This window comes from Nyctereutes procyonoides, unplaced genomic scaffold (genome assembly GCF_905146905.1).
Source record: "Nyctereutes procyonoides isolate TBG_1078 unplaced genomic scaffold, NYPRO_anot_genome, whole genome shotgun sequence".
Lineage (NCBI taxonomy): Eukaryota > Metazoa > Chordata > Mammalia > Carnivora > Canidae > Nyctereutes > Nyctereutes procyonoides.
The window spans coordinates 51,749,072-51,774,575 of NW_026575047.1; the positions used below are offsets into that span (position 1 = coordinate 51,749,072).

A 25,504-nucleotide genomic window follows, 5' to 3' on the forward strand; every position below is an offset into this window, starting at 1 on the left:
AAATGTGTTTATGGTAGGATTTTAAAATGGGAAGCTGAAATAAAACACAGAGGTATTGGGAGACCATTCCAGATGCTGACCTGCAATGGGGAGGTACTTGAAAGGAACGAGTTGGATTGTATATAGCTTTCAAAGGAGGCTAAACCTTTCTTTGTATCTCTTTACACCCTCTCCTCTACTTGCAGCTTCTTTCCCCTCTCCCCCAAAGAAGACAAGTTTGTTTTGCTTTCATTTTTTTCTGGTTATACAGAAATGTTTTGCTTCTCTACCTTTGCAAATATCTTACCTAAATAAATAAATTTAGCCAATCATGAATGTGATAATGGTGGTAGTAAAAGGAGGTGATTTAAGATATTTAATTTTCTAAATTATGCTGCTGCCCTGGTTTTGTAATTTATCCTAGACCAGACCCTTCAAAAGCTGATTTCCTATTTTATACCAGCCCAATTATTACTAATGATGGGCTGCTTTTACCAAATGGAGAGACTAATAGCCTTTTGAACTGTTATGCAATCCCATTGTAGTTTGTTAGTATGAATACCTTGTAGTGTTTCTGCATTCCCCAAAATGTTTATGATGCCTGAAATTATACTCTCTTGTGAGATATCCCTCCAGGTCTCTCCTGTAACAATCTCTTGGACAAGGTGGTTGTTATTTAACAGTGTAGGAGTAATTTTCTGTGACACCTAGTAAATGTTGTGCACGTGTGTGTTGTTTTTGGTTTCATTCTCTTTATTTTCTTCCTCTGCCGCCTTTTTCTCTGCCTCCTCCTCTCCCCTCACCCCTTTAATCCTTGGGACATAGTAGGCACTCAGTAAGATTTTTGAGTGATGTGTTGACTAGAAGGTAGGTACTTCTTTTGTCAATCATAATCTTCTGTTCCTAAAAGGATATTCCTAGGGGGAAAAAAAAAAACAAAAACTTTTTAGTCAGTCTTAGAAATAGTAGTGGTGACAATGAGTAGTCCTTCTCGCTCGTTCCTATTTAAGCCTGGTATTTACTCAGTGTTTTGATGTGACAACATGAGTTCATATCTGTATTTGTGGTACAGTAGCACAAGGACATCCCTCACCTCATCACCACACAGCTTTTTATACAGTTTAAGTTCTTACATCTCTGCCTGCCCAAAGTCGTGCAGTGATTTCCAGAGTGTCATTTCCATCAGTTTGCCTGGGACAGTTTCCCTGTAACAGATTACCAGTTGCTCCTTTACTATTAAGCTGCCAGCTAGTTGTCTTTCTCTCTTAACACCAGGAAGGTGGAGACTTCAACTTCCAAGAAGCACCCTCTACTTTTCCTGGGAAGGAGAAGCAAATGTTATCCTTAAAATATTTAAAAATCACTATGTTAACATTTATTTACAAACACTTATATAGCCCTTACTATGTACCTGGTGTTGTACCATAAGCACTGTAACAAAATTAACTTTTTTGATGCTTTTAAGGGCTATGATATAGGTGTCGTTATCCTTGGTTCACGGATGAGGACTCTGAGGCAGTAGGTTAAGTAGCTTGCCTAAGATCACACAGACTGTAAGTGGTGGAAGCCAAGAATCAAACCCAAGCTGTCTTGCTCCAGAGTTGATGCTTTTAACCACAAAGATATGCCTCTCCCATTAAAGGTCTTTCTGCAGACAGGGATTATAGATGGTCAAGAAATCTTTAAAAGATCAGAGTCTCCCAAAATAGCAAAAGATTGCCACAACACATCACTTAAGGAGAAGAAAAATCGGTAGCAAATCATTAAAACCCTCTGATGTTTAGACCTAGAAAGTACATCTCTCCCTGGGAAAGGCCCCTATGGAGGTAGCTTCTGAGGATGATAGGATTTCTGTAGCTACGTCCCTTGAATTACAGATGCTAGTTTATCTTTGCCTTCTTGCATTTTATCATAGACCAGGAGGAAAGCCAGTTAACCTCTCCAATAGTCTGCCTGCAGAATCTTCTTAACTAGACCATTAGGATATCTCTACTACTTTTCTATGTTACAGCAGGGGACAGTGTTGCCAAACTTGCTGCCACTAATAAAAGGTTCCTCTTTCCTCCAGTTTCTAGTAACTTTTTTGTTTTGTTTTTTGGTTTCTAGTAACATTTTAAAACTTTCTTTTAAGCCGGGACAAGACTCCTCACAGCCCTTCCCTACCACATGGTCCCAGTGATAAAGCCACATATTTTAGATTTTTTTTTTTTAATGGCAACACTCTACTTCCGGGTCCCAAAATCTGTTATCTAATTCTGCAGATTTTAGTGGCTTAACACAGTAATAGTGGATTATTTTGCTTCTCTGCTCCATGCAGTGTCATCTGGAATTACTTGACTGGGGCCTCTCCACTTTCAAAGTGGTGTACTCTGAAGGTTGGCAGTTTGGTGCTGGTGGTTGGGATCTCAGCCAGGGCTGCTGGGCAGTGACCTCAGTTCCTTCTTCTAGACTGCTCAGACCTCTTCATGGCATGGTGGTAGCTGTGCTCCCAGAGTGAATGTCCCAAGAGCTGGATGAAAGTGTGTCCCTTTCTATGACTTAGTCGTAACAGTCACATAGCATACTCTTCAACCATAGTAATAACCGCACTCAATTTCAAGGAAAGGGAACTTTGGCTCCATCTCTTAAACGTGGGAGTATAGGTCACACTGTAAAAAAGAGCATGAGGCATAGATGATGTTGTGGTTATGTTTGGAGAACACAGTCTGGCACAAAATAGGACTATCAGAAGATCCCTCTTATGTAACCCTTTGCCTAGATCCCTTCTTCTTTCCCCGTAACTAAGCAAATTCCAGTAATACAGGTTTTCTACATCATCGGACGATATGTTTCCATTTAAGTATGTATGTATACTTCTACACATCAACTTTATCCTCACCTGTTTTTTGCCTGAATATGTTGTGTTTCTTCTTTTTTATTAATATTACATTTGAAAAGAACCTGCCATCTATTAGGAAAATCAGATTCTTTACTTTGAAAAAAGGAAGGTTCATATCTAATTCATATTCTGGTTTGCATTTGCAATCAAATACTGTAAGCTTTTATCAAAAAATGACAATGATAATATATTCCCTTCCTAATGGTAGCCCATGAAGGGTGGTGAAAAATAATTCAAAACAGGTTAGAAAATGATTTGTTGTTGACATGGGTGGGTTTTGCCCTGAGTTAACTGGTTTGTCCCTTACGAACAAGCCTGGTAAGTATTCATACATTCATCTAGTTTTTACTGAGTATTGTGTCAGGCAGTGGGCTATATTGGCAGCCAGATGTGGTCTTGCCCTCATGGAACATGTTAGTGAAGAAGGTGAGCATTAATAGATAATCATCAAATAAATGTAAAATTTCAGTCTTATTAAGTGTTGGAGCTCTGGAGTATCTGATGGGGAACCTGACTTTGTCACCCTTAAGGAAGTGCCTTTTAGCAGACATCTGGAAAATGGAGAAGACACATCTTGGCGAGAGACACATGAGTGTGTGTGTATCACAGCCTCATACAGATTGGTGTGCAGATACCCGTAGCTGCACATGCTCCAGGTTTACAGGCATTTCTAGGAAAGCAGTAGCTCCTACAATTCTGTTAAAAGAAAACCATGTGTTAAGTAACTCTTAGAAAGCACATGTTCACACAGGCCTTATAAGAAATTTAAGGAACCTTTTTCATTTATGAAGAATTACTTAATTTTGAATAATGATGATTACTATAAACAAGGACAGTTCAAGTAAAGGGTGAAGTACTAATTTTGGCAGTGGTTCACCATGTATGGCCTAGGGACTCCTTTCCCCTCTCTGAGGTCAAAATGATTTTCATAATACAGAGACATTATCTGCCTTTTTCATGTTCTTCTTTCGTGAGTGTAAGTGGACTTGTCCAGAGACACAATGATTTTATTACAGCAGATTGAATGTAGAAGCATGTATGAGAACTCAGTTGTCATCTGTTAAGCCATCTTTTCTAAGAACTTTGCAAAAATGTGAAAGAACATCATTCTTCTTACTACTTCTTAAGATACTGTTGTTTTTATACCAGTGTTATCAATGGCCACGTGTAATGGGCTTATTTTTATTTTTTAAACGAATAAGTATTTCTAAAATTTGCTTTAACTTCTAATATGGTAATTATTGATAGTTATAACCCAGAAAAATGGAAGTTCTTTTGGGTCTGTGATAAATTCTTAAAATGCAAAGAGGATTTGAGACCAAGAAGTTTGAGATCGCTGAAGTATGGCATTCTACTTGACTTTGAGCATGTTACTTAATCTCTCTGAGACACAAGGAGTCTGTAAAATGGGGATGATGATCAAAGTACTTCCCTCATAAAAGGATGAAACGAGTTAGTATGTGGAGAGCTTAAGGATACATGGCACAGAGTAAGCATTCAACATGTCAGCTTTTGCCATTCATTAGCATTTAATCTGAAAGGAGAATTTATGTGAGTCCAGATATGACTGAGGCACTGTTGCTTAGAATTCTTGCCTGTGTTTGGGGTCATTTAAGTCGTTTTGGTAAAATACAGTCTTCAAAAGTGAAAAAAACTGAATTTTTGTAATTTTTCTTTTGAGTTACAGCAGTGGTTTTTATTGGCACATGCTGAGGGTGCGAGATTTGAAGAGACATAGATTCAGAATAGCTTGGGGTGCTTTTTCTACCTCCCCCGCCCCAGTCTCATGCCCAAAGCCAAGAGTCTCCTATGTCCAGAATCATGGCAACCAGGAGGCAGATGTCACTTGGGAAAGTTCCCTGCAGATCATGCTATATGTCTAGGCTCCAGTGTCCTAGACAGTGAGCTGAAAGGAGAGGCCCCATTAAACAGCATCTCATTTGGTCCCCCCACTTTTCAGATGGAGAAACTTTGGCCCAGAGGGATGATTTGCTTACCTAGGTTCACTCAACATATTAGAGGCATCCCAGGATGAAAACCGCCATTCTCTTTTGTAATAAAAAGAATACCAGGCTTTGACTCAGAAGAACTGGTTTTAGTCTCTGTCTAAAAAGCTTTAAATTGGTCACCTGACATTGAGCAATTTGCTCAAATCCTTAGTCCTTTGAGTCCTTATTTGTAACATGGAGTTAAAAATATCCATCACCCCAGGGTTGTGAAAAGCATCAGATGAGACCTCACGTGAAGTCTCCCCCAAGTCCTCTCAGTGAGAGTCTGTCTGGTCCTTTGCATGGGAAGTCCACAGAGCAACATGTCCCGGTGAAGCAAACTATTCTTTTCAGAACCGAAAAACCTGCCTTAAGTACTGTGCTGTGTAGCTTTGTAACAGTTTCTTTTTTCTGTCTTTTTAGGACAGCCCAGAAACTTGCAGGACCTGTGCCGAATTAAAATTCGACAGTGTATAGGCCTTCAAAACCTAAAGCTACTTGATGAACTACCAATTGCCAAGGTCATGAAAGACTACTTAAAACACAAATTTGATGATATCTGATGTACACAGAACTGTGAGCAAGATTAGGAGTTATATTCCAGATACTTAAAAGGCTTTTTGCCTTGCACAAAGTATATCCTATGCAATTTCTGATTTGCTGTGAAGTCAGAAAGCAGGTATACACTTTTAGGTTTTTCGTTTGTTTGGTTGGTTGGTTTTCATGGTAGGGGAGGGACTTTTTTATATATATAAACACACACACACACCACATGCTTGAAGGTCTTAATTTGGTTTCTTGGTCCAGGTTTAAGAGGTCCAAGCTTTCTATACAATATTGCATTTACAAAAATTGTTTTTCCAAAATGACACAAGCAGGGCTGGAGTGGAGAATTTACCCTTTCCAAATTTATGGGTTCATGGGCGTGCACGACATTATAAACCAGCAGAGCACTTGTTAAGGTTTGGAGGCACAGTTTCACCCAGGGGGTCCTGGGTTCTACTGGAAAATGCCCTAAGAGATTTTTAAAGTAACTCTGTCACCTCATTCATTTTTAATGAGTACAAATTGGCTGTTTCAGACCGTTCCTTTCCTAATTAATGTAGCTCTCGGATGACATAAATCCAGTACCTCTGCTTTCCTGTTGGTGTGCTCTTGTTTTTAACTTATTTTTTTAACAACTGTAGTACACTACCAGAGACATCGGGTCTCAACTTCTGTCTCTCGTTGAATCGTGCTTTTAAAATAATTAATGGGAAAGAAAATAACTTTATAAAGCCAGTGTATTCTGTTTTTAAAACAGTGCCTCCCGTGCAATACTCTTTCTGGTGTATTTTATCCATTATTTCACTCAGTGTTTCTCATTCCACAGCCGGCTTTGACATGCCCATGAGAATAGGAACCGCCACTTTCATTTTACTTGCAGGAGCAGAGTATGTCAATTGCAGTTTTCATTGTAAGCTTTGTCTTTTACTTCACTTTAAGCAGAAAATTTCATATCCTGGTGGTAGAGTCTTCCCTAAAAATAGCCCAAAATATTGTTAAACCGTTTGGCTTTACTGGTTAAATAATTTGGGGTGGTTTAATGGTGGTTTTGTCCCCCCTTTTCTTCCCAGTTTAAAAAAATTTTTTTTTCTAAAGGGTACAATTTCTAATGGGTACACACTTGTAAGTCTGGTTAATTCCTGATATGCTAATTCAACATTTCCTATCTGTTTTAAAGTTATGCACAGTGAAGCTCTTCGGGATGGTTATTTTATTTTCTGGGTTGATTTGGCATATGTTTGCAGTGTAAACACAGTTATGATAAAGTGTCAGAAACAATAAGAAAGGTTCCAGAGACATTGGGGACCTGTGCTGATACCCTTGGAAATGTGTTCTGTGCTTTATCTGTCATCATCTTAGTTTCAGAAGAACCTTTTCAAATATCCCAGTATTGTTCTTAGTGCTTTGGGCAATTTCAAAATATTTACACACTAGTAATAAATTTGTTATCAGAAGTTTACAAGATGAAGGGCTTCTCTTGTCTGAATTTTTAGTTTTGAGTCACAAGTATAAAACTATTTCACCTGCAAAGTATAAACTAAGAATTAAGAGTCTACTCTGGCTTTACCTTTTTTAAAGAGCCAGCAGTAAATATTTTCTCAAGCACAAAGTCTGTTCTCTTGGATTTGGAGTAGCTTTGGCATTGGTGTATATGATCTGCTTGTGCCTGGGCAGCACACAGGTTCCTGAAGAACATGCAGCTTCAGAAAAAGAATGACCTGGGGGGAATCGCTGATGGGGTACATTGACTGTTTTTGTAGGGAGCCAACAAGAGTGTGGCCAGTTTTGTTACCATTCCAAAACTAACTGAACCCCTGATGGATATGGATAGAAATGGGTGGTCTCCATCTCCAGAAAGTTATCTTCTGAGAGAGATTGCCTTGTGCAGCTGAGCTGTGTTCTCATCCTTTCAACCAGCACCCAAGTCAGAATTGAGACATACCTGCAGTGTCGGGAACATGGCATGGCCAGAAATGAATTGAGTGTTACTTCCCCCTCAAACCCTAGTCCCAGGGAGACAAGGAGCTGGGGAGGGCACCCGGAACCCTGCACTCTGAGCAGTGATAGTAATGTTACCTTCACACAGGGCTTATTTCCCCAAACATGTATTAATTTATTCAGGTAGATGAAAATGATTTTCTTTCCCCAACCATTCAGAGGTCTTCAAACCATGTTAGCCACTGAGTTTGAGTCAGGGAATTCCAAGTAAAAAGATCAGATTAAGGTAAATTCTTCATTCTGCATTGCTGCTGCGACTTCGGGGGAAAAAAAATTATGAGAGCTCTTCCTGGAATTGAAATTTCTATTTAATGAAGAAGTGTATAATTCCATTATTTATTGTTTGAAGTTTGATTTACCTGGAAACTTAAAAAGAATCTTTTATTTTTATTAGTAAAATCCCAATCACATATCCTCTTTAACCATAACTAAAATTTTAGTCTCAAAGGTGGTAACCGGTAGAAGAATATGGGGATGAACATGCAGGTCCACATTTGAATTTAATTGGCATTCACTGGTCACGGAATGAGTAGAGAGAGCAAGTATTTTCAGAAGATTGACCGATTGTTTTTTCCAGAATCTTCACTGAAATGTTCCAAACATTACTAGATTTGTCACGGACCCTTCTATGTTCTTTTTGAAATTTATTGTTTAAGCCTATTACTAAACCTTTATAAAAATATATTTGGCAATTACACCAAAGAAACCAGCTCATAAAAGATTATGATCATTAATGAACTGCAAACCTCATCTTTTGAAAACAGAAGATTTTTTTGTGTGTAAATATTTGTGTTTATAAATGTACAGCAGAGTTAAGAGTGTTTTTTTAGATTATTTAATTCCCATATTTCTAAACTATTTACTACAGAATAATCCACGCTTGTTAGTTTGGAGGACTTGACTGTTTTGTTTTTTTTTTAATTCATTATCCGTCATGCTTGGAACAGCATTTCCGCTAGAGAATTCAGTGTTCTGGCAGTAGCAAGAGTACACATCTGGAGCATGAGGAGTCTAGAGTGATTTGTCAGATGCACACCCTAAGAGACAAGAATGTATAGTTTCATTACCAGAGTGGACCATACACAAATGGAGATTCTAACTTTTCCTGCAGAATTGCCATTAGCCCAGAATGTGATTGGGATGAGGCCCTTTGCCCACAAATTTAGCTTTCATGTAACTCCTAGTGTGTTATATCATAATGTATTTTGTTCTTCCTTTGTAATGTAAGTTTTGCTTTGGGTCAATTTGAATTAAAAAAAAAACTTAAATCTGGTTTAAAACCTATTGTGTTTTATTTCTGGTTTGCCTTAGGTTTTTAATATTTCAGGCTGTTCAGTGAAAAAAAGCGAAGCTCTATCTTTCATTTGTCGGCATCTTAGATCATTTGGGGATTTTGTTGAGAGTATGATACAGAAAACAGCACCATCTTGGATCAGATAAGGCAGGTCTTGCCCCCTCCCCGATTCATGGTTCATGGTTGTCACTGCATTCCGCAGATACCACAACAAAAGACTATGGCATTCTCATCCTCTAGTGTTTTGAGTGAGCACTGAGCGTTTTGGAGCTGATTGCAGCTCTGCCTCATGCCCACCACACCTTGGCCAAGCTCAGAGTTTGGGCCACTATGTTTCTAAGCACAGAACAGTAGAGCAATGAATTGGAGGTAGTTTATTAGCCTGCAGGAGATAGAACCAAGACAACTCTGATTTCACACTTCCTTTAGGTTGGTGTAAACACAGCTTGATTCAGGAGAGACTTCACACTGCCGTGAATGATGGTGTACTAAGGAAAGGGGAGGCCAGACGATTGAGATTGAGCACCCCATGCAGAAATATTCAATATTTTGCAACTAACTTTGTTACGGACTTATCCAGGGTTTGGCACAATCAAAGGCCAAGAATGGGACGTTTGAAATTATTCTTAACGATCAGCAGGGGAGTTCAGATGTGAAAAATAGCTGTGTTGCTTGGAAATCTTGAGGTTATTCCTTTTCCAATATGATGTAAGTAGTGTATTGTTTTTTCAGCTGACAGATAATTTACAAAAAAATGGCTTCCTAGCTATTGATAAAACAGATTATCTTCTTGATTAAAAAAAAAAAACAAAAAACAAACAAAAAACCTTCACATCCTCTGGAGCTGGGTTTCAGGGAAGAAAAAACATGGATTTGTATCATCTGCCTGTATTTATGTCACATAACCTAACTGTTCTCTTAACGTCTTACAGATTTTGATACTAGTTTATACAGGCTTCAAGACCAGTAAGGATTTTAGATATCCACTGCTAGACACTGATCTGTAGGCCTGAGTTGCTATAGATTCTTAAGATTTAGAAGTCGTTTGTCTTGGTGTCTTAAGTCTTAGATAACCAAAACACAGTGTCAGGCTGGCATATGGCACTGCTGGACCTCATGACTTTTCTTGAATGCTGATGGTAAATAGTGTTCAGACATTCATAATCTATTTCTCACAGATCATATGCCTCTTTATGTTCCAGAAGAACTCTGATTTCTGAGTGACCATTAACATTCTGAATCCCATTTGAAAAGACTGAGGTGATTTGCAGAAGGTCCTATAACAGATTGTCGATGTGGGAATGGAACCCAAGCTCGTGCTGTTGGCCACTATGCTCTGTCTTGTCTTGAGGAACGCCACATTCCATAGTGAGATGTGCTCTTTCATTCATTCACTGATGCCCAGTGTGCCTTGTGCTAGGTCTCCATTGTGTACCCCCAAACTAAGTGATTTAGCAATTCTGAAGCCCCATTAGGAGTAAAGGATCAAATTCCAGGGGATGATTCTCTTCTGTTACAGATAAGACCTTAAAAAATTTCATATAACCATATTTGTGGTTATTATAAACATATTCTGAGTCTCAGTTCTGGCATCTTAAAAATCATACTTAGAACACTTTCTTATGTTTCCTTTTAATTAGGAAATTGTTTTACATTAGCTAAGAGTAACTTCTTTTACATTACAATAAGTAGTGACGAAGTGATTCACTTTTCTGTGAAATGGTTATTTTATGGATCAGAAAAGAGATGGCTTAATTTGGACAATGGGACTTAGTGGAAGTGGAGAGCCTCAGTCACATGATGAGTAGACTGACCCTTTGTGACTGATGCAGAGGTAATCCAGCTGCAGATACTTCCTATTTTATCTGGCAAATGAAGTCATATTTTTCTTGCTGCTCAGGCTTGAGCTAATGTTGCTTTTCTTCCTCTGATAGTTTTGGGTCAGGTCACTGCTCAGTTTTCTTTTTACACACACACACACACACACACACACACACACAAAAGAATAAACATTGGTAGGGCATGGGCTTACTGTCCGTGACCATTATGTATTTCTCTAGAGGTGTTGTAGGTTTTCTGTCTTAGTTCTGGCCACTTAACCCTTTAGTGAAGTACATCCACGTGCACAGAGTATGGTCTTGGCCTCACCGAGTTGCTTTTGTGTGCTGGTTTTAGAGTTCCCAGGTTGCTTGTTTTCCCTGCCTTACCTGGGTGGAACGGTCACTGAATATCATTTAGGAAGAATGCTTAGTAAACTAGTCAGGGCTATATCCATCTACCATCTTGGGTTCTGCCAGAGAGGAACAGACTGTATTTCCTCCTGGTTTATTACCGGTGCTTTTTTTAAAGATTTTATTTATTTATTCATGAGAAACACACAGAAAGAGGCAGAGACATAGGCAGAGGGAGAAGCAGGCTCCCTCCAGGCAGCCCAATGCAGGACTCAGTCCCAGGACCCCGGGACAATGACCTGAGCCAAAGGCAGACGTTCACTCCCTGAGCCACCCAGGCATCCTTATTACTGATGTTCTTAAGAAATCATTTGCTAAGAGTCTACTGTACAGCGAGCTCCTGGAGGACTGACCCCAGGTCTGACTTGCCTGAATCTCAGATAGTTCCTGGAAGCTTCTAAAAAGACCAGGGCCAAGGGGATGACAGAATTAGAATTTCTCAGCACCAAATCTCAGGTAAGTGGAGTCCTAATTCCTGCCAGTGTTGCCTTTTGCTGTTCCTTCCTCTTAACATCTGTCCCCATCCCTCTGCCTCCCACACCTGTCAGCACTGGGCAGTGGACTCGTGATCAACCAGGCATGGCACTGTGATGGCAAGTTTCCAAAGAGAGACCTCCAGACTTGGGCTTCAGGGAATTTTGTCAATCAGGAGACAGCCTATGCCTGAGCTGGCACAGCGCATTGAGTTTCTGAAGGATTACAGTTCCTGTTGGGGCAGCAGAGACTCCATGCATGTCCAATTCAGAACAGAACATTTGCACAGGGATCCCCAAGTCACTGTGTGTCTCTTTAGGCCACAGCCATGCTTGAGCAGAGCTCACCTCACTTCTTGGGGCAGGTAGGTGGAGAGCAAAGCCGAGCCCCTAGCCCATCACCATGCCCACACTCTTCTCCACTTTGCCACGTCCAGCACAAATCAGATCACTTTCTATATAGCAGGAAAACATGGCCCTTATGTTCTTAACCTCTTCTGAGTGCCAACCTGTGGGCACTGTGTCTCACATGGTATTATACAATCAATATTTTTCAAATGGCTTAATCTTGTCCAAACCCTTCCTTTTACAGATAGGAAAGCCAGGCAATTGAGAATGGAAGCAATTTGGGAGCTATGGCCATGTACCTAGTGACTGGCAGTGAGGCGCAGAAGCCAGGTATTCTCAACCCATGTTCCCTGGCTCTCCCAGGCCTTGCTCTCTCTGCTCTTGCTGGTCCCAATGGTTACCCATGAACAGAAATGGACCCAGAGCAGTAAAGGGATGAGCTACACTTTGGCAAGAGTTGGCAGTGCTTGGGATTTTCTGCACCTACTTCCTAGATGTAAAGCCAATGCATCCTTACACTGCCTGCAATTGCCTACAGAACGTTTTCTGAGAGTTCCATTTTAGCCTTCACTGTGACTTTTTGAATAATCTGAACTGAAGAGAAACAGCTAAGGTTCTGGGGACACCCTTAGGAAGTGCACAGCCACCCTGGTGAGGGTGGCAATAGGAATTCTTGGGCCCATCCTGTTTCTGTTTTGCGCTGTGTTTACAAGACAGTTTCCATAACAGAGCCTGCATGGGGAAGCCCATGGTGGTCATACCCAGCTTTTTCTTTTTCCCCTTTCAAAAGCTTTCATATGGGTAGCTAAGAGAATGCTGTATCAGCATCTTTCCGTCACATTCTGTGATCCCTTACCTTCATAATAATACATTTACATTGAGAGTTAAGGAGGCCTGTCAAGGAGTAGAGGGAGGAATGTGGATATATCATCTTAGAAATAAGGTTGAGTTAAACTAAATATCTTTGTATCAGCAGCTAATTGTGTATACTTTAAAATAGATGTTTCTCTTAAAAAAATAAAATATATGTTTCTTATCTAGAGGCTTCTGAAGTTTTTATGTAAGATGCTGATAAATTTTCTTAGAGCTTTATAGCATTACCTTTAGCAATTAAAAAGCAAAACTTGCAGATTTAGATCACTGCTAACATGGAAGGTGTCATATTAGTTTACTCTAATTCATCAGCCCTGAGACTTACGCCTTATTCTAGAAAGTACTGACAACTCCAATACCATCCATAGAACATTTGGAGGTCCTGTGGTTGAAATCACAGTGGACATGTCAATTAAGCGGTCATTTCTCTTCCAACTTCCTGTCAATACCTTTTCGGGGTAGACCTGAAAGTCACCACCACCACATCCCCACCCTTGGAGCCCGTAAAAGAATCAGGGACTGCCTTACCTGAGCCACAGAAGCTGTGGGCCTGAGAAGCAGCAGGTTTGTTTGCCGCACCTGTTCACACTTGCCTTTACTCTTCAATTCAATCTGTCCTCAAGTGTATCTGTCCTGTAATGTGTAAGTGACAAATGTGTGTTCCCATCCACCGCCAAAGGAGTCTGTGTGTGTGTGTGTGTGTGTGTGTGTGTGTTAGTATTAAAGCCTTAGATGACCAGGGATGAGGTTTTGATAAAAGAACTGTGTTGGACAGGGAACTGGGAGGTAGGGCAGGCCTGTGGTGTCTCAGATCACTTGTGATTATGTATTGTGAGCAGGGCTTCTGTGGCAAGGGCCTGAGGATTTATAGTCACAGAGTCTCAGTACCTCTGAAAGGGAATGAGAAACTAAAGCAAGGAGACAGTGGAGGGGCTGGTGCTCAGGAGTGAGCATTAGCTGGGAATTCTGCAGTTAGGGGCGGGGGGCACAGGTGACCTGTCCTGCTGGACACCTGGCCTGAACCCAAGGCCATAGATGGGGCTGCCTCTTGGGATGGCTTCTCCAATACATTCCTGTTCTAGTCGTGAGGATGCCCTTCCCCACCCCCACTCCCCTGCTCCCATCCCTTGGCTGTGTCCATGTCCTTTGGAAAGTCCAAATTGGAAGGATTGTCCTCTAGTTCCTCTTCCTAAGGGGGAAACTAGTTTGTAAGTTTGTCTCTACTTGCCATGTCAGAAGCCTCTGGAAGGCAGGGATCTGGCCTTAGGCCTTGTGGCCCAACAACTACACCAATGCTTGCCTGTGGTCACAAGGCTTGTAGATGGCAAGTGAGGGAGTGGGTATAATAGCCCCTTGAAGGCTCTGGTACCAGGTAAGAACAGGAAGGGAGTCAACATTTCAACTTGCGTGCAGTCCATTCTGAGCTACCATCGATTGTCCCTCACTTCTCATCAGAACCCTGCGAGTTAGTACTTTGATCATTTTCACAGATGGAGAAGCTAAGCTTGGGTCTTTCCCCCTCTGGTTTGCCTATCAAACTCTGCCCAGCCCTGGCCCACCCACCCACCCACCCCCCTGTCCTTTCATGCCTCCTCATTGGGGATGCTTGCCAGGCCTCCAAAAGGGGCTTATCCCCCACTTTCCTGGGCTCCCCCACACATCTTTATGCCTCTAATCATATGTATCACCTGCTGTCTTGTTCTTTGTGTGTGCCAGTCTTGTACAACCTATAACATCCCTCTAAGTGTGCAAAATATCGCCTGGGTACACATGTGACTTTTGCAGGGAAGAGGGTCTGGGGTGCTGTCAAATTGTCCAAACTCCCCTAGAGTCAAGAAGCAACATGTTGACTAACCCCATGGTAGTTCCTGAGCATGCCTCCCTGCCAGCCCAGTACCAAGGGCAGCTCCCCGACCGCCTCTGGGGCTCTGCCCATGTACCCATGTACAATGCTGCCTAAGTCCACATGCACCCCACTGAGCCAGGTGATAGCACACATCTCCTCCTGCCTCCTGGGCCTGGAGTCCCCACCTGGCCCTGCCTGGGCTGGGGTCTGAGTTGGCTGCCCTGGTCTCCCTTCCTCCCCTTTCTTTTCATTTCCTTACTTAACTATTACCACATGGGTCCTGAAACTCTGTCAATGACAAGGTCTTAGGGAGCAGAGAGTTTTCAAGTGAGAAGGGACCCAGGGTATCCTGCATTGCAGTTTGGGGAAAGGAGAGGACATCCCCACTAGAAGAGGCTGGAGGGCCTGCCTGTGACCTCACAACAGATGATGATGCCAGCCAGGTGCCGGGCCCTTCATGCTGGCCGTCTCCTGTGCTTTCTTCCTCCACCCGACATCTGCAGGCTCCCTTTACTCAGAGAGAAACTCAGAGCCGCAAGGGGAACATCAGCAGTGCTGACTATCCTGGATGATGAGCCATGATGTTACTGCCCTGAAGAGGCTCCCTTGCCCTGCAAGGCCCCTGGATGGCCACTGTGGCCAGAGCAGGCCCTGCTGCGGCCTATGACGAGCAGGGTGAGGGTGCTGGCCCCTTGGATCACAGCCTTCAGTTGCTTGCCTCATCCTTGAGCCAGACTGGCTCCCCAAGGTATGTAACCCCATGTTGCATCCACTTCTGGGCATCTTTGTGCCTTAAGATAAAAGGGCTAGTATGCAGGCTCCAGTGCAGAACATCTAAACCCTATATTATACGAGGATCCTGGCGATCCCTTTGAGAATTCTGTAGAAGCACTTACTCACCAAGCCTATAATTAAGTAACTGTCTAGCTTCATGGAAATGCTTGATGTTTAGGAACTTATTAGAGAGGTTAAAAAAAGAAAAAAGAAAAAGAAAAGAACAACCTGACCTGAGATTAACTGATACTATTACTTCCTTCCCCATTTAATAATTTTTAAAATTAAAAAGTGCTTTAATCAACCTTGTGTTCTAGTGCATAATAATAGAATGCCTGCTTAGTAGCTCATCTTCTCATGATACCTAAGTTGAGATATTTCTCCAGCCGGACTGGCCCCCTGGAAACAATATGAAACAGCTCCTTCCTGAGAGGAGTCCCTTGGTATTCCTACCAAAGGAACCCAGTTGAGTTCTACATGGGAGATCCCTTATATAGGGTTCACAAACTCCAACCCCATGGTCTTTACTGAGCATGTTCACAAAGTCCTCGGAACGTTTAGAAATGATCCAGTTTAGAGGACTACTTGCTCATTTAATACATATCTATGGGGAAAAAGAAGCAGGGCTGCTGTGGGGAAGCCAGGAGGTATGGAAATCAGGTAGAGCCGTGCCTGGCCAAGGACTTCCATGTTCTAAATTCAAACTATACACTGTTTCCAGAGTGTGGAATTATGGTACTCCACTGTATACCTTAGTCCAAGTGGGTCTCAAACTTGAGTGAGAATCAGAATCCTCCAGAGGGCTTATTAAAATATTGCCAAGCCCCACTCCCAGAGTATCTGATGCAGCAGGTCTGGGGTGGAGCCCAAGCATCTTCATTTTCAGTAAGTGATGCCAATGCTGCTGGTCGAGGGACACACTGAGATCCCCTTCAGACGGGTATCCAGGCTTCCTGCATGGTGAAAGAGTGAAGAGAAAAATCCAAGAGTTACCATGAAATGTTACAGAAACCACTTACCTACTTGTCTAGGAGTTGTGAAGACAGTACTCTAGTGAGTCTCAGAAACCATGTGTGCAAGTCACCTTATTTTATGAGCCAGCCTGAATGGTTCTGTGTGCTGCCCTAACAAAGAATACAGATCCCTCACCCCCACCCCCGCCGCATTATGAGTTGACTCGACGTCTGGGCCTGTATGTCTCCAATTATCTCTTGCAACTACTTAATTTAAGTTGGGCACAGACAAAACCAGTAGCCTGTAGTTCTGTGATCCTCCTGTCACTGCTGTTCAATCTAGTTCAGCAGCCTGTAAATAATATGTCTACCAATCATTGATAATGGCAGTTCTAGCCTGCTTTGGGGACACAGTGACTCCAGCATGTGCCTTGGCACTATCCACCATATATAAACCTTGGTACTACCCACGAGGTAGCCTGCCAGTGACATGTCCTGAAGATGGAAAGAAGCATTGGCAGGGTTGCCCCAAGTGCTGATGGCAGATGCCAAGTCTGATGGGCTGCAGCTTAAGATCCCCGGCGGGAGCCCAAGCCAACCATAGCACCCACAAATCCTTTCCTAGCCCTGGGAGGCAATATGGGTTTCTTGGGGACTAAGCTGGTGGTACCTGCTTTAAGAAACAAAACAAAACAAAAGTCATCAGATTATTAACACAGAGATGAGTATAGCTTTGTATGGGATACTGCTGGTCAAGGAGCCACTCCGAGAGCCACCAAAATGGAGTCATCTCTGTCTGGCATTCACCTACTAAAATGAAGAATCCGTGTTGATCCTTCCCCACCATGTTTCTGGAACAGTTAAGTTGAATTTATAATATTACACAAAAAACTGCACATATGTAATGTGTACAACCTGATAGATTTGACTGTTCCCATCAGAAGGTAGAAAAACAGACAACTTGTAGGAAAGGCAGTATCCAAAGTTGGTCCTCATGGTACCATAAGCTGCTACACACAACCCAAGACTTGGCAAGTCTTAAGGAACAGATGGCCTTGGGGGTGGTGAGGGCACAGGTTGGGACACATGTGGTAAGCATAATAGTGGTGTTCTGAGGGAACTTCTGGAGGGAGGCTCAGCCCACCCCTTGCTTCAAAGTCAGGTGACAGTGGGTCCTGGGATAGAGTCTGCAGGCCTCTTGCCCTGTCCATCAGCTACATAGCCCCCTTGTGGCAATGGTACAGCCTGTGTAAATGTAAGGTAGAGGGGGGCTGGAAGTCCTTCGTCAGGCAGAGAACTAAAGGATATTTAATAAAATATTCAGGGTCTTCAAACCCTCGGAAGGATTGCAGCAATACGCTTCTCCAGCCCCTGTATCTCCCAAGTATTTTTCTAAAGGAAAGTGCCACTGAATCCCTTGCCTACTGGCCCAGGAACACAGACAGTCTTGTCCTGCTGTTATATCAGTTTTATGTGTCTGGTTTGGGTTGAAGAACCAAGTGAACAGGACAAAATTTAGACATGCAAAATTCAGAGTTGTGAGTGCATGAGTTTTTGTGCTGGTATTTTCCCCAAAAAACAAAATAAAAATTATCTTCTTGCCAGCTGGGTCATCAGTGGGCTGGCTCTTGTTTTTCCTCAGTTCTTGGATTCCAACACGGAGCTTGGCACACTGCAAACTTGCACTCACATTTTCATCCATCGAGTTGAGGAAACACTCCTATGGACCATCAGTTAGTGTGATTAACATGGAGAGGTTTCTTTCTTTCACACAGTTGTACCCAGAGAAGAGGCGGTGAACGAAAATCACTAACACGGTGGAAAACATGAAGGATCCAGAAGAACGACAGACAGATAAAGGGCTGCTGCAGAACACCCTTAATTTTGGCTCCCAAGATCCAGCTCCCCATTCTTTCTGATCAGCTTGTTAGAGACAGAAGGATCCATGACCTGGGGTTCACGTGGCCTGGGTGTATCTGGCTTCGCAGGTAACCGACAGTGTGACTTCGGACAAGTCATTTGCCACGGATTAGAGGAGATGAGCTAAGGACTCCCCGACCTGCCATACTGTATGATCCTAAAGTGACAGAGGAGACAGGAGGGGAAAGCATGGGTACCCAGGGCAGCAGACAAGCTGCGAGCCCCAGCCGGGCTGTTTGTTTAATAGAGTCCCCTCCCCACCCACCCGTCCTATTACCACAGCTTATTAGAGAGGGTTTATGAAAAGACTGGAATCCATGCTCCGGGGTCCATACTGCTCTGGCGGAGGGTTTAGCACCATAAAACTCACTTTGTAAAAGTGCAACAGCTGTGATAAATAAGCTTAAGCCTCAGTAATCACTTTTTCACTTTTACCAATTACGCTAGGCTGCTTTGTGACAGAAGTTAATGCCAAGTAAGAATTTTAAAGAAGCCTCATTTTCCTTGTCTAATTAAATTAAGTACTTGAAAGGTGATTCACGTGTTGATTCCCCCCCCCCCTCGCATTAGTCAACTGAAAATTACAGGGTCTTTTAGAAGTCGGGGCCACGTGACCCGCCTGCTCAGCCTCTAAGGGTCAGGGAGCCCTCACCCCTGGACGCTCTCCTGCTGGCCTCCCACCTAACCCATGTTTTGTGTGTGGCTGCCCATGGTGGAGCTCTCGGGCCAACACTACCCAGGAGAATTTAGGGAGGGCATGCTTGTTTGTTCCCTAATCCTTGCACAAAAATCTGCACGACGCGCCTTTGTTCCTAAGGTTTGGATATTCCCAATGTGCAGCAGGTCTCTCCAGAGTGAGAAGCAAGGACAGCTTCCTGTTTTCCTTGTTTTCTTTTCCTTGTAAACCAGCGATGGAATTCACCTAGATTGAGAGCTCACCTGGGGTCAGCATTACTGAACTTCCTCTGAGGTGACATCTTGGATTGTTTAAATGCCAGTAGCTCCTGACTTCCATTTCAGCAATGCCACCACCGGGATGCTGTCCTTTGAAACTCAAGATACTTTTTCTTCTTTATGTTCTGCTCTTACTCATTCTGCCTCTTGTTTCTGCTGTAGCACACAGGTGCATTAGAAACTGTAACATATTTTAGGCCTGTATTTCCTTGGGTACAGAGAGGCCCTGGGAAGCATCAGGGAGCTGGCTGATGGCCATGAGTGTGACTGAATGAGATTCTTACAAACATTAGAAGGATCATCACCTGTAAAGTGACTGTGTCTGATGTAGGTTTCATGATTGGATCAAATTATTCACCAATGTTCATGCCTCATCCCAGGTCACCCCTCTGATATGCAGAATCATTGTGTGCATTCTTTGAAGAGTCTTTGTTTTTTCAAAATGAGTACATTCTCTTAAATGCAAACAGTAAACCAACATATTAAGTAAAAAGTGAAAGTCCCTTCTCTTTCCCTCTCAGTGTGGAACGTGTAGTGTGGATTCCTCCAAGTTTTTGTGCATCTCTGAGTGCATTTAGTTTTACAAAGTAGCCTCTCTGCAGCTTCCTTCTCTCTATAAATAGTGACCCTTTCATGTTGCCATGGGTAGCTATGCCTAATTCTTGTTAATGGCTAAATAAATTCCACATTCTTTTTTTTTTCTTGCAACCAGTGTATTTCAGGCAACTTCACATACAGAGTAGTTCTCTAGGAGTTGGGGAGATAGCAGGAACTAATTCTTTTATGTTGTCTCTTTCTTACTCATTTCTTTCTTGACTCTGAAGGATCCCACCTGCTTCCCAACCACTATATCCTCAAAGCTTTTATTTTCTCAGGCTGAAATTTGCTTGACATGTATTTGTTTATTGTCTGTCTACATTAAAATATAAACTGTGAGATTGATGACATTGCCTGTCTTGTTCGCTGATAGATCCCAGCACAAAGACAGTATTTGGCATATACCAGTAGTTCAAAAACTACAGATTCTGTGCATAGCTGGATGGACAGATGGATGGATGATTCTTATATTTACCATGGATAAAGGGAAGTAGATCTGTTCATTGATGACCTTGATTGGTTTTCTTTAAGCTTCCAACTCATTGTACCTTTATACAAGTATGTATTTACCCATTCTTCTGTTAAAGTATTGACTACTTCCCTGCAGATGGTAAAAACAGGCATTCTTCTGGCCCTCTAATATCCTCCTTCTCAACCTTGAAGACCTCACCCAGATCCAGCAGCTCCAGGCCTGGCCACCTAGCCAGCAGGGCCTCTCCAGCATCTGGCTCTTTTGCCAGGACCAGTGTCCATTCTGATTGGTCAGCAGAGTTATAAATTGCTTGGTTTTTTGAATATCACTCCGACTTTCATGGACATTCTACTCTTCTGGTTCACTTGTTCAAGGGAATCACTCAGCTATAACCTTTAAAAACACAGATCAGGGATGCATGGGTGGCTCAGTAGTTGAGCATCTGCCTTCGGCTCAGGTCATGATCCCGGGTCCTGGGATCAAGTCCCACATCAGGCTCCCCGCAGGGAGCCTGCTTCTCCCTCTGCTTATGTCTCTGCCTCTCTCTCTGTGTGTCTCTGATGAATAAATAAATCTTTAAAAAATATAAAATAAAAACACAGATCAGATAGATCACTTCCCTGCTCAAAACCCATTGATTGCTTCCAACACAACTCTGAGGTGTTTATCATGGCTTCCCAACCTTCTCTGACCCATATCACTTCACTGGAGCTGCTCTGATCTCGTGTTCCCTGATACACAGAGCACACTCCTGCCCTAGAACCTTTCTTTGCACTTACTGTTTCTCTGCCAGGAATACACCTCCCCCTAGAACACAGGGCAGTTTGTTCAGTCATTCTAGGCCTGGCTGAAGGACACCTTCTCAGAGAGCTTGCCCTCAGTCCCTTGGCCAAAAGGTCAGGCTCCTTGCTCACAAGCCCCTTTTTATGCCTCACGTTTTTCTTCATAGCACTTGACCTACGAATATGCTTAGAATGTAGCAGACCCTTAAGTAAATATATACCAGATATTTGTATATATCATATCTGTGCGTACTATACTATATACCGAGAATATAGCAAATATATTATCAATAAATTATATATAAATATATAATATGCAATACCATATTTATATATAAGTATATAATATGTAATTTTATATATGTAAATATAGAATATGTTATACTATATATAAAATATATAATATGTAATACTGTATATAAATTATATGTGGTAAATATATATACACATATATACTTATAAATATGTGAAATGTTTTTATATATACTAAATACACATACTATATACCTGAAATACAGCAGACCCTCAATAAATTATATGTAAAGATAAAATATGTAATACTGTACTTACATATCTAAATACATAATATGTAATACTATATTTGTATATAAATATATAATATGTAATGCTATATTTATATATATAAATTGTATATGATAAATATATGTACATTTATATATATTAATACATCAAATACATTTTTACAGATAGTAAATACACACACATGCTATATACCTGGAATATAGCATACTGTCAATGTGTATATATATATATATATATATATATACACACACACACACACACACACACACACATTATACAGCATACATATTTACACACGCAAAGATATCTATATCTGATGTGGGACTCCTTCCCAGAACTCTGGGATCACTACCTGAGCCAAAGACAGATGCTCAACCTGAGACACACAGGTGCCCCTGTGTATATATTTTTCTATGTATATTTCTTTATTCATATATACACTCCATATAGCTGGACAAATATGTAGATAAATGCAAACATCACTTAATGAGTATAATTATTTTGCTTCAGTGACCAGAGGACCAGAGATTCCACGATGAGAGCATTTTCTTACTGTTCCCAGACATTGGAAAATATTTTATATTATTTGATATTTGAGCTGTCATCATCAGTCTGTGCATTGCCCACTCCCATTTAATTTATTCATTTATTAATAGTATGTTACAGTCATCAAGCCTCCATGCAACCCAAGAGTTGGAGTACCAACATGACCTTGCAGTGGCATCTGTGCTCCTCTGTCCCCGTAAGAAGTTGCCACGAGCCTGCACTGGGATTTTGCTCCTGTTTCCTTGCCTCGTTGGTGAGAGTTTTATTGTGCATACATACATGCCTGCAATAGTCTTCCCCTGTGCTTTTCAGAAGACAAGGAGTGGAATGCATGACTTCCAATTACAGTGAATTTTTCCCCGGCTGGAAAAAATTTTTTTCTAGTTTTTAAAATAGTTCTCCTTTCATTTATTTTTATTTTCTCCACCTTCTCTTTATTTTTCTTTTGCTTGCTTTTTTTCTTCCCCCAGTCTTTAAATGAAATTTTCAAACAGAAAAGTTGAGAAAGTATATAATGAATACCTCCATAGTAGATCCAAAACTTGTGAAGATTAGAGCATCATTGCTTTGTCTCTATGTGGACATACATTCATGTCTTTTCACTCCATTTAAGTTGTAGACATCATGACACTTCACCCCTAAATACTTCACCCTGTATCCAAAAATAAAGACATTCTTCAAGATAAACATGCTGCCAGTATCATTCCTCAGAAAACAATGGTTATTCCATAGTCTAATGTAATATCCAGTCCATATTCAGATTTCCCCAATTGCCACAAGAACGTCCATTATAACTCCTTCAGTATTGTTTTTTAATCAGGATCTAATCTAGGTTTACACATAGCATTTGGTCATGTCCCTGCAGTCTCTTTTGGTCTAGAACAGTACCCCTTACCTTATTATTTATTTATTTTTGATCTCATGACATTGAAGAGTCTATAGAGTTGCTGAGGAGAATGTCCTATAATCTCGATTTGCGTGACTGTTTATTCCCAGTGTCATTTAGATTGCTCATCTACTTTTGGAATTTCCTGTAAGCTGAAAGCTAGCCTGGCAGCGAGGTTAGATTCAGGGTAAACATTCTTGGGAAATGTGTTGCATCGATGATGCTGTGTACTAGCACACATTTAGAAAGTTTCATCTCTGAAGGCGGCTGAAAGTAGACAGTTCCCAGGCCTTGCAGAAAGACTGCTAATCTACTTGAGCATTAAACAGGCAAGAATCATTTCTACCCTCGGAAAGCCTTAATGAGGAAAACATCTGGCCACTCGGCAGAGTCTGGGAAATGCTGGAGGCCCTTTCAGGAACTAGCCAGTATTTGGTGATGCAGGAGATCCTAACCAACTTGTATTTCTTTGCCTGTATGTTTCTAACAGTTGAAGTGAGATGAGGCTACCTGCCCACCCGATGGAAGGCAAGGCCTGGCCAGCCCTGTTTGTCTTCATTCACAGGAAGGATTTTGTTCTTTGTGTCATGACAACATGGTGGTTCTTTCTTTTTTTGCCCCTTGCTGTCTCTAATCCCATATTTCATCTCTCAAGCCAACGGCTGAATAACACAGTAAATGGATGGCCCAAGTTGGTTGGTTGGTCCCACGGAGTTGGAACTAAGGAAACTTTCTTGAAAATTCCCTTGCTTAGGTTTTTAAATCCTGTGACTCAGACTTGTTTGCATTTAGACACACATGCACACCCTCTCAGAAATGCAGGTGGGAAAGGGGAGGATGAAGGATCATTATGTGTCTATGCTTCCACCTCACCTAAGCAGCCATTTCTAGATGCCATTTTTAAATGATTTTCTTCCTTTTCTCATGTATTAAAGAAAATTGACATTCCTGACACTGAGAATTATTGGGGTCTACTAAAGAAAGAGCATGAGGATGTATACTATCCCACCTCTTTGTGAGGGTGCAGAGGTCCCTGAGTCGGAAGAAGGAGACTCAGGGTTGGCATCTGCTTTGCCTGAGCTCTCAAAGTATGGCCTTTCCCTCAGAAAGGCCTTTGGAAGCTGTCAATGGCTTGAAAGCTATGGCTACTGAAAGCTGCTTGTGATGCTAGTGCATAGATACATGCATGTGTCTTTGTATCCTCTTTATTTCACTTAACTCTTCATCTGACTCTATCAGGTAGGTACTTTAGTACCACAGGGTAAAGATGAAGAAACTGAGGCATGGAGACACTAAATGACTTACCCAAAGTCACATGGTGAGGAAGTGGTGGAGGTGGGGTGGTGGCCTCCATCTGTCCATCTTAGACACTCTGAGAGTCTCCTCTCTGGACCAAATAGCACTGTGTTTGACTCAACTGAGCCCTTGGCTGGCGTTATCGTGGTACTTTGAAACTGTTCACACAGAGCCCAGGTGATAGACCTGAAAGGACAGGCCACTGTGGGTTTGGTTTTGACGGAAGCCATCTTGGCTCATTTCACTGTGAGTCATTTTCTCCACTCAGACCAGGGGCACTAAAGCTTCCAGTGGGCTCTTTGTATTGTTGATGATGCAGGGGTGTTGGGTTTCTTGTCAGCCTGTCCAGTGAAGGGCAGGAATAGTTGGGAGAGCCCTGCTTCCAAACCTAAACCAAATAGCACCACCCAACCAAAAATCCATGGCCTTCTGGCTCTAGAAAGTTCACGGTGCATAAAAGCAGCATTTCAGTTTTCCAGAAATGTCCTTCCCACACCTCCAAAGAAAACTAGTTGTTGGTTTTATTAGAACGATCCTAGTCGTGCCACTGTGGTAGATTGAATCACAACGCAAGACTGAGATGTGCTCAAGCACAAGTAGGCAGTGACACATGATAAGGAGCTGGTCCAGAGATCTGAAGGCTCTGGTCTATTGCACAGCTGCCCCCTCACACCCCCCACCCACCCCCACAAGTCAGGAGGATCACATATGCATGCTGGCTCACTCCAGCGGGGCTTCAAGTTTTCTGTCCAAGAAGAGATGGCCGAGTCTCAGGGTGCCACAAGGATTTGCTTGGCCTTTCCACTGGGTAGGCCCAGCCCCAGTATTAGCATGTGTGTTTGGAAAGCAAGAGAAAGCATGGCTGCTTCCCTGACTAGGTAAAGTGAGTCCCAATGAGGCAGGCTTTGGGGGATGGAACCACACAGGTGGTGAAACATTTTCTGAACTCTAAATCAAGACTTATGGTCCCTTAATGGGTTTTTACACTGTGTGAGAGTCCAGGAAGCAGCTTGGGAAAAAATTTTTCTAGCTGAAATTTGAATTTCTGGAACATTTAGACAGCTTTTGAGCTCTGGAGTTTAGAATGTTTGGAATTGTGACCTTTCTGAAAAATCTGGGATGTTGGTCACTGTATGAGTTTGCTAGAGCTGTCATAACAAAGTACCACAAAGTAGGTGGCAAAAATGACTGAAGATATTGTCTCACTCTCCTGGAGGCTGGAAGTCTGGGATCAAAGTGTCAGCACAGTTGGTTCCTTCTGGCACCTGTAGGGGAGCATCTGTTCCAGGCCTTTCTCTCATCTTCTGGTGGTTTGCTGGCAATCTTT

The 25,504-nt window shown here is 42.1% G+C and overlaps 1 protein-coding gene across 1 annotated transcript in view; it reads left to right on the top strand.

Moving 5' to 3' along the window:
• The window catches only part of ASB7 (ankyrin repeat and SOCS box containing 7), a 49,604-nt gene extending 40,941 nt beyond the window's left edge, over window positions 1-8,663 (top strand). The window contains exon 6 of the mRNA XM_055326810.1: window positions 5,269-8,663. Coding sequence (XP_055182785.1) covers window positions 5,269-5,408 — 140 coding nt within the window. The 3' untranslated portion in view covers window positions 5,409-8,663. The remainder of the gene's footprint in view (window positions 1-5,268) is intronic.
• Window positions 8,664-25,504: the final 16,841 nt, after the last annotated feature.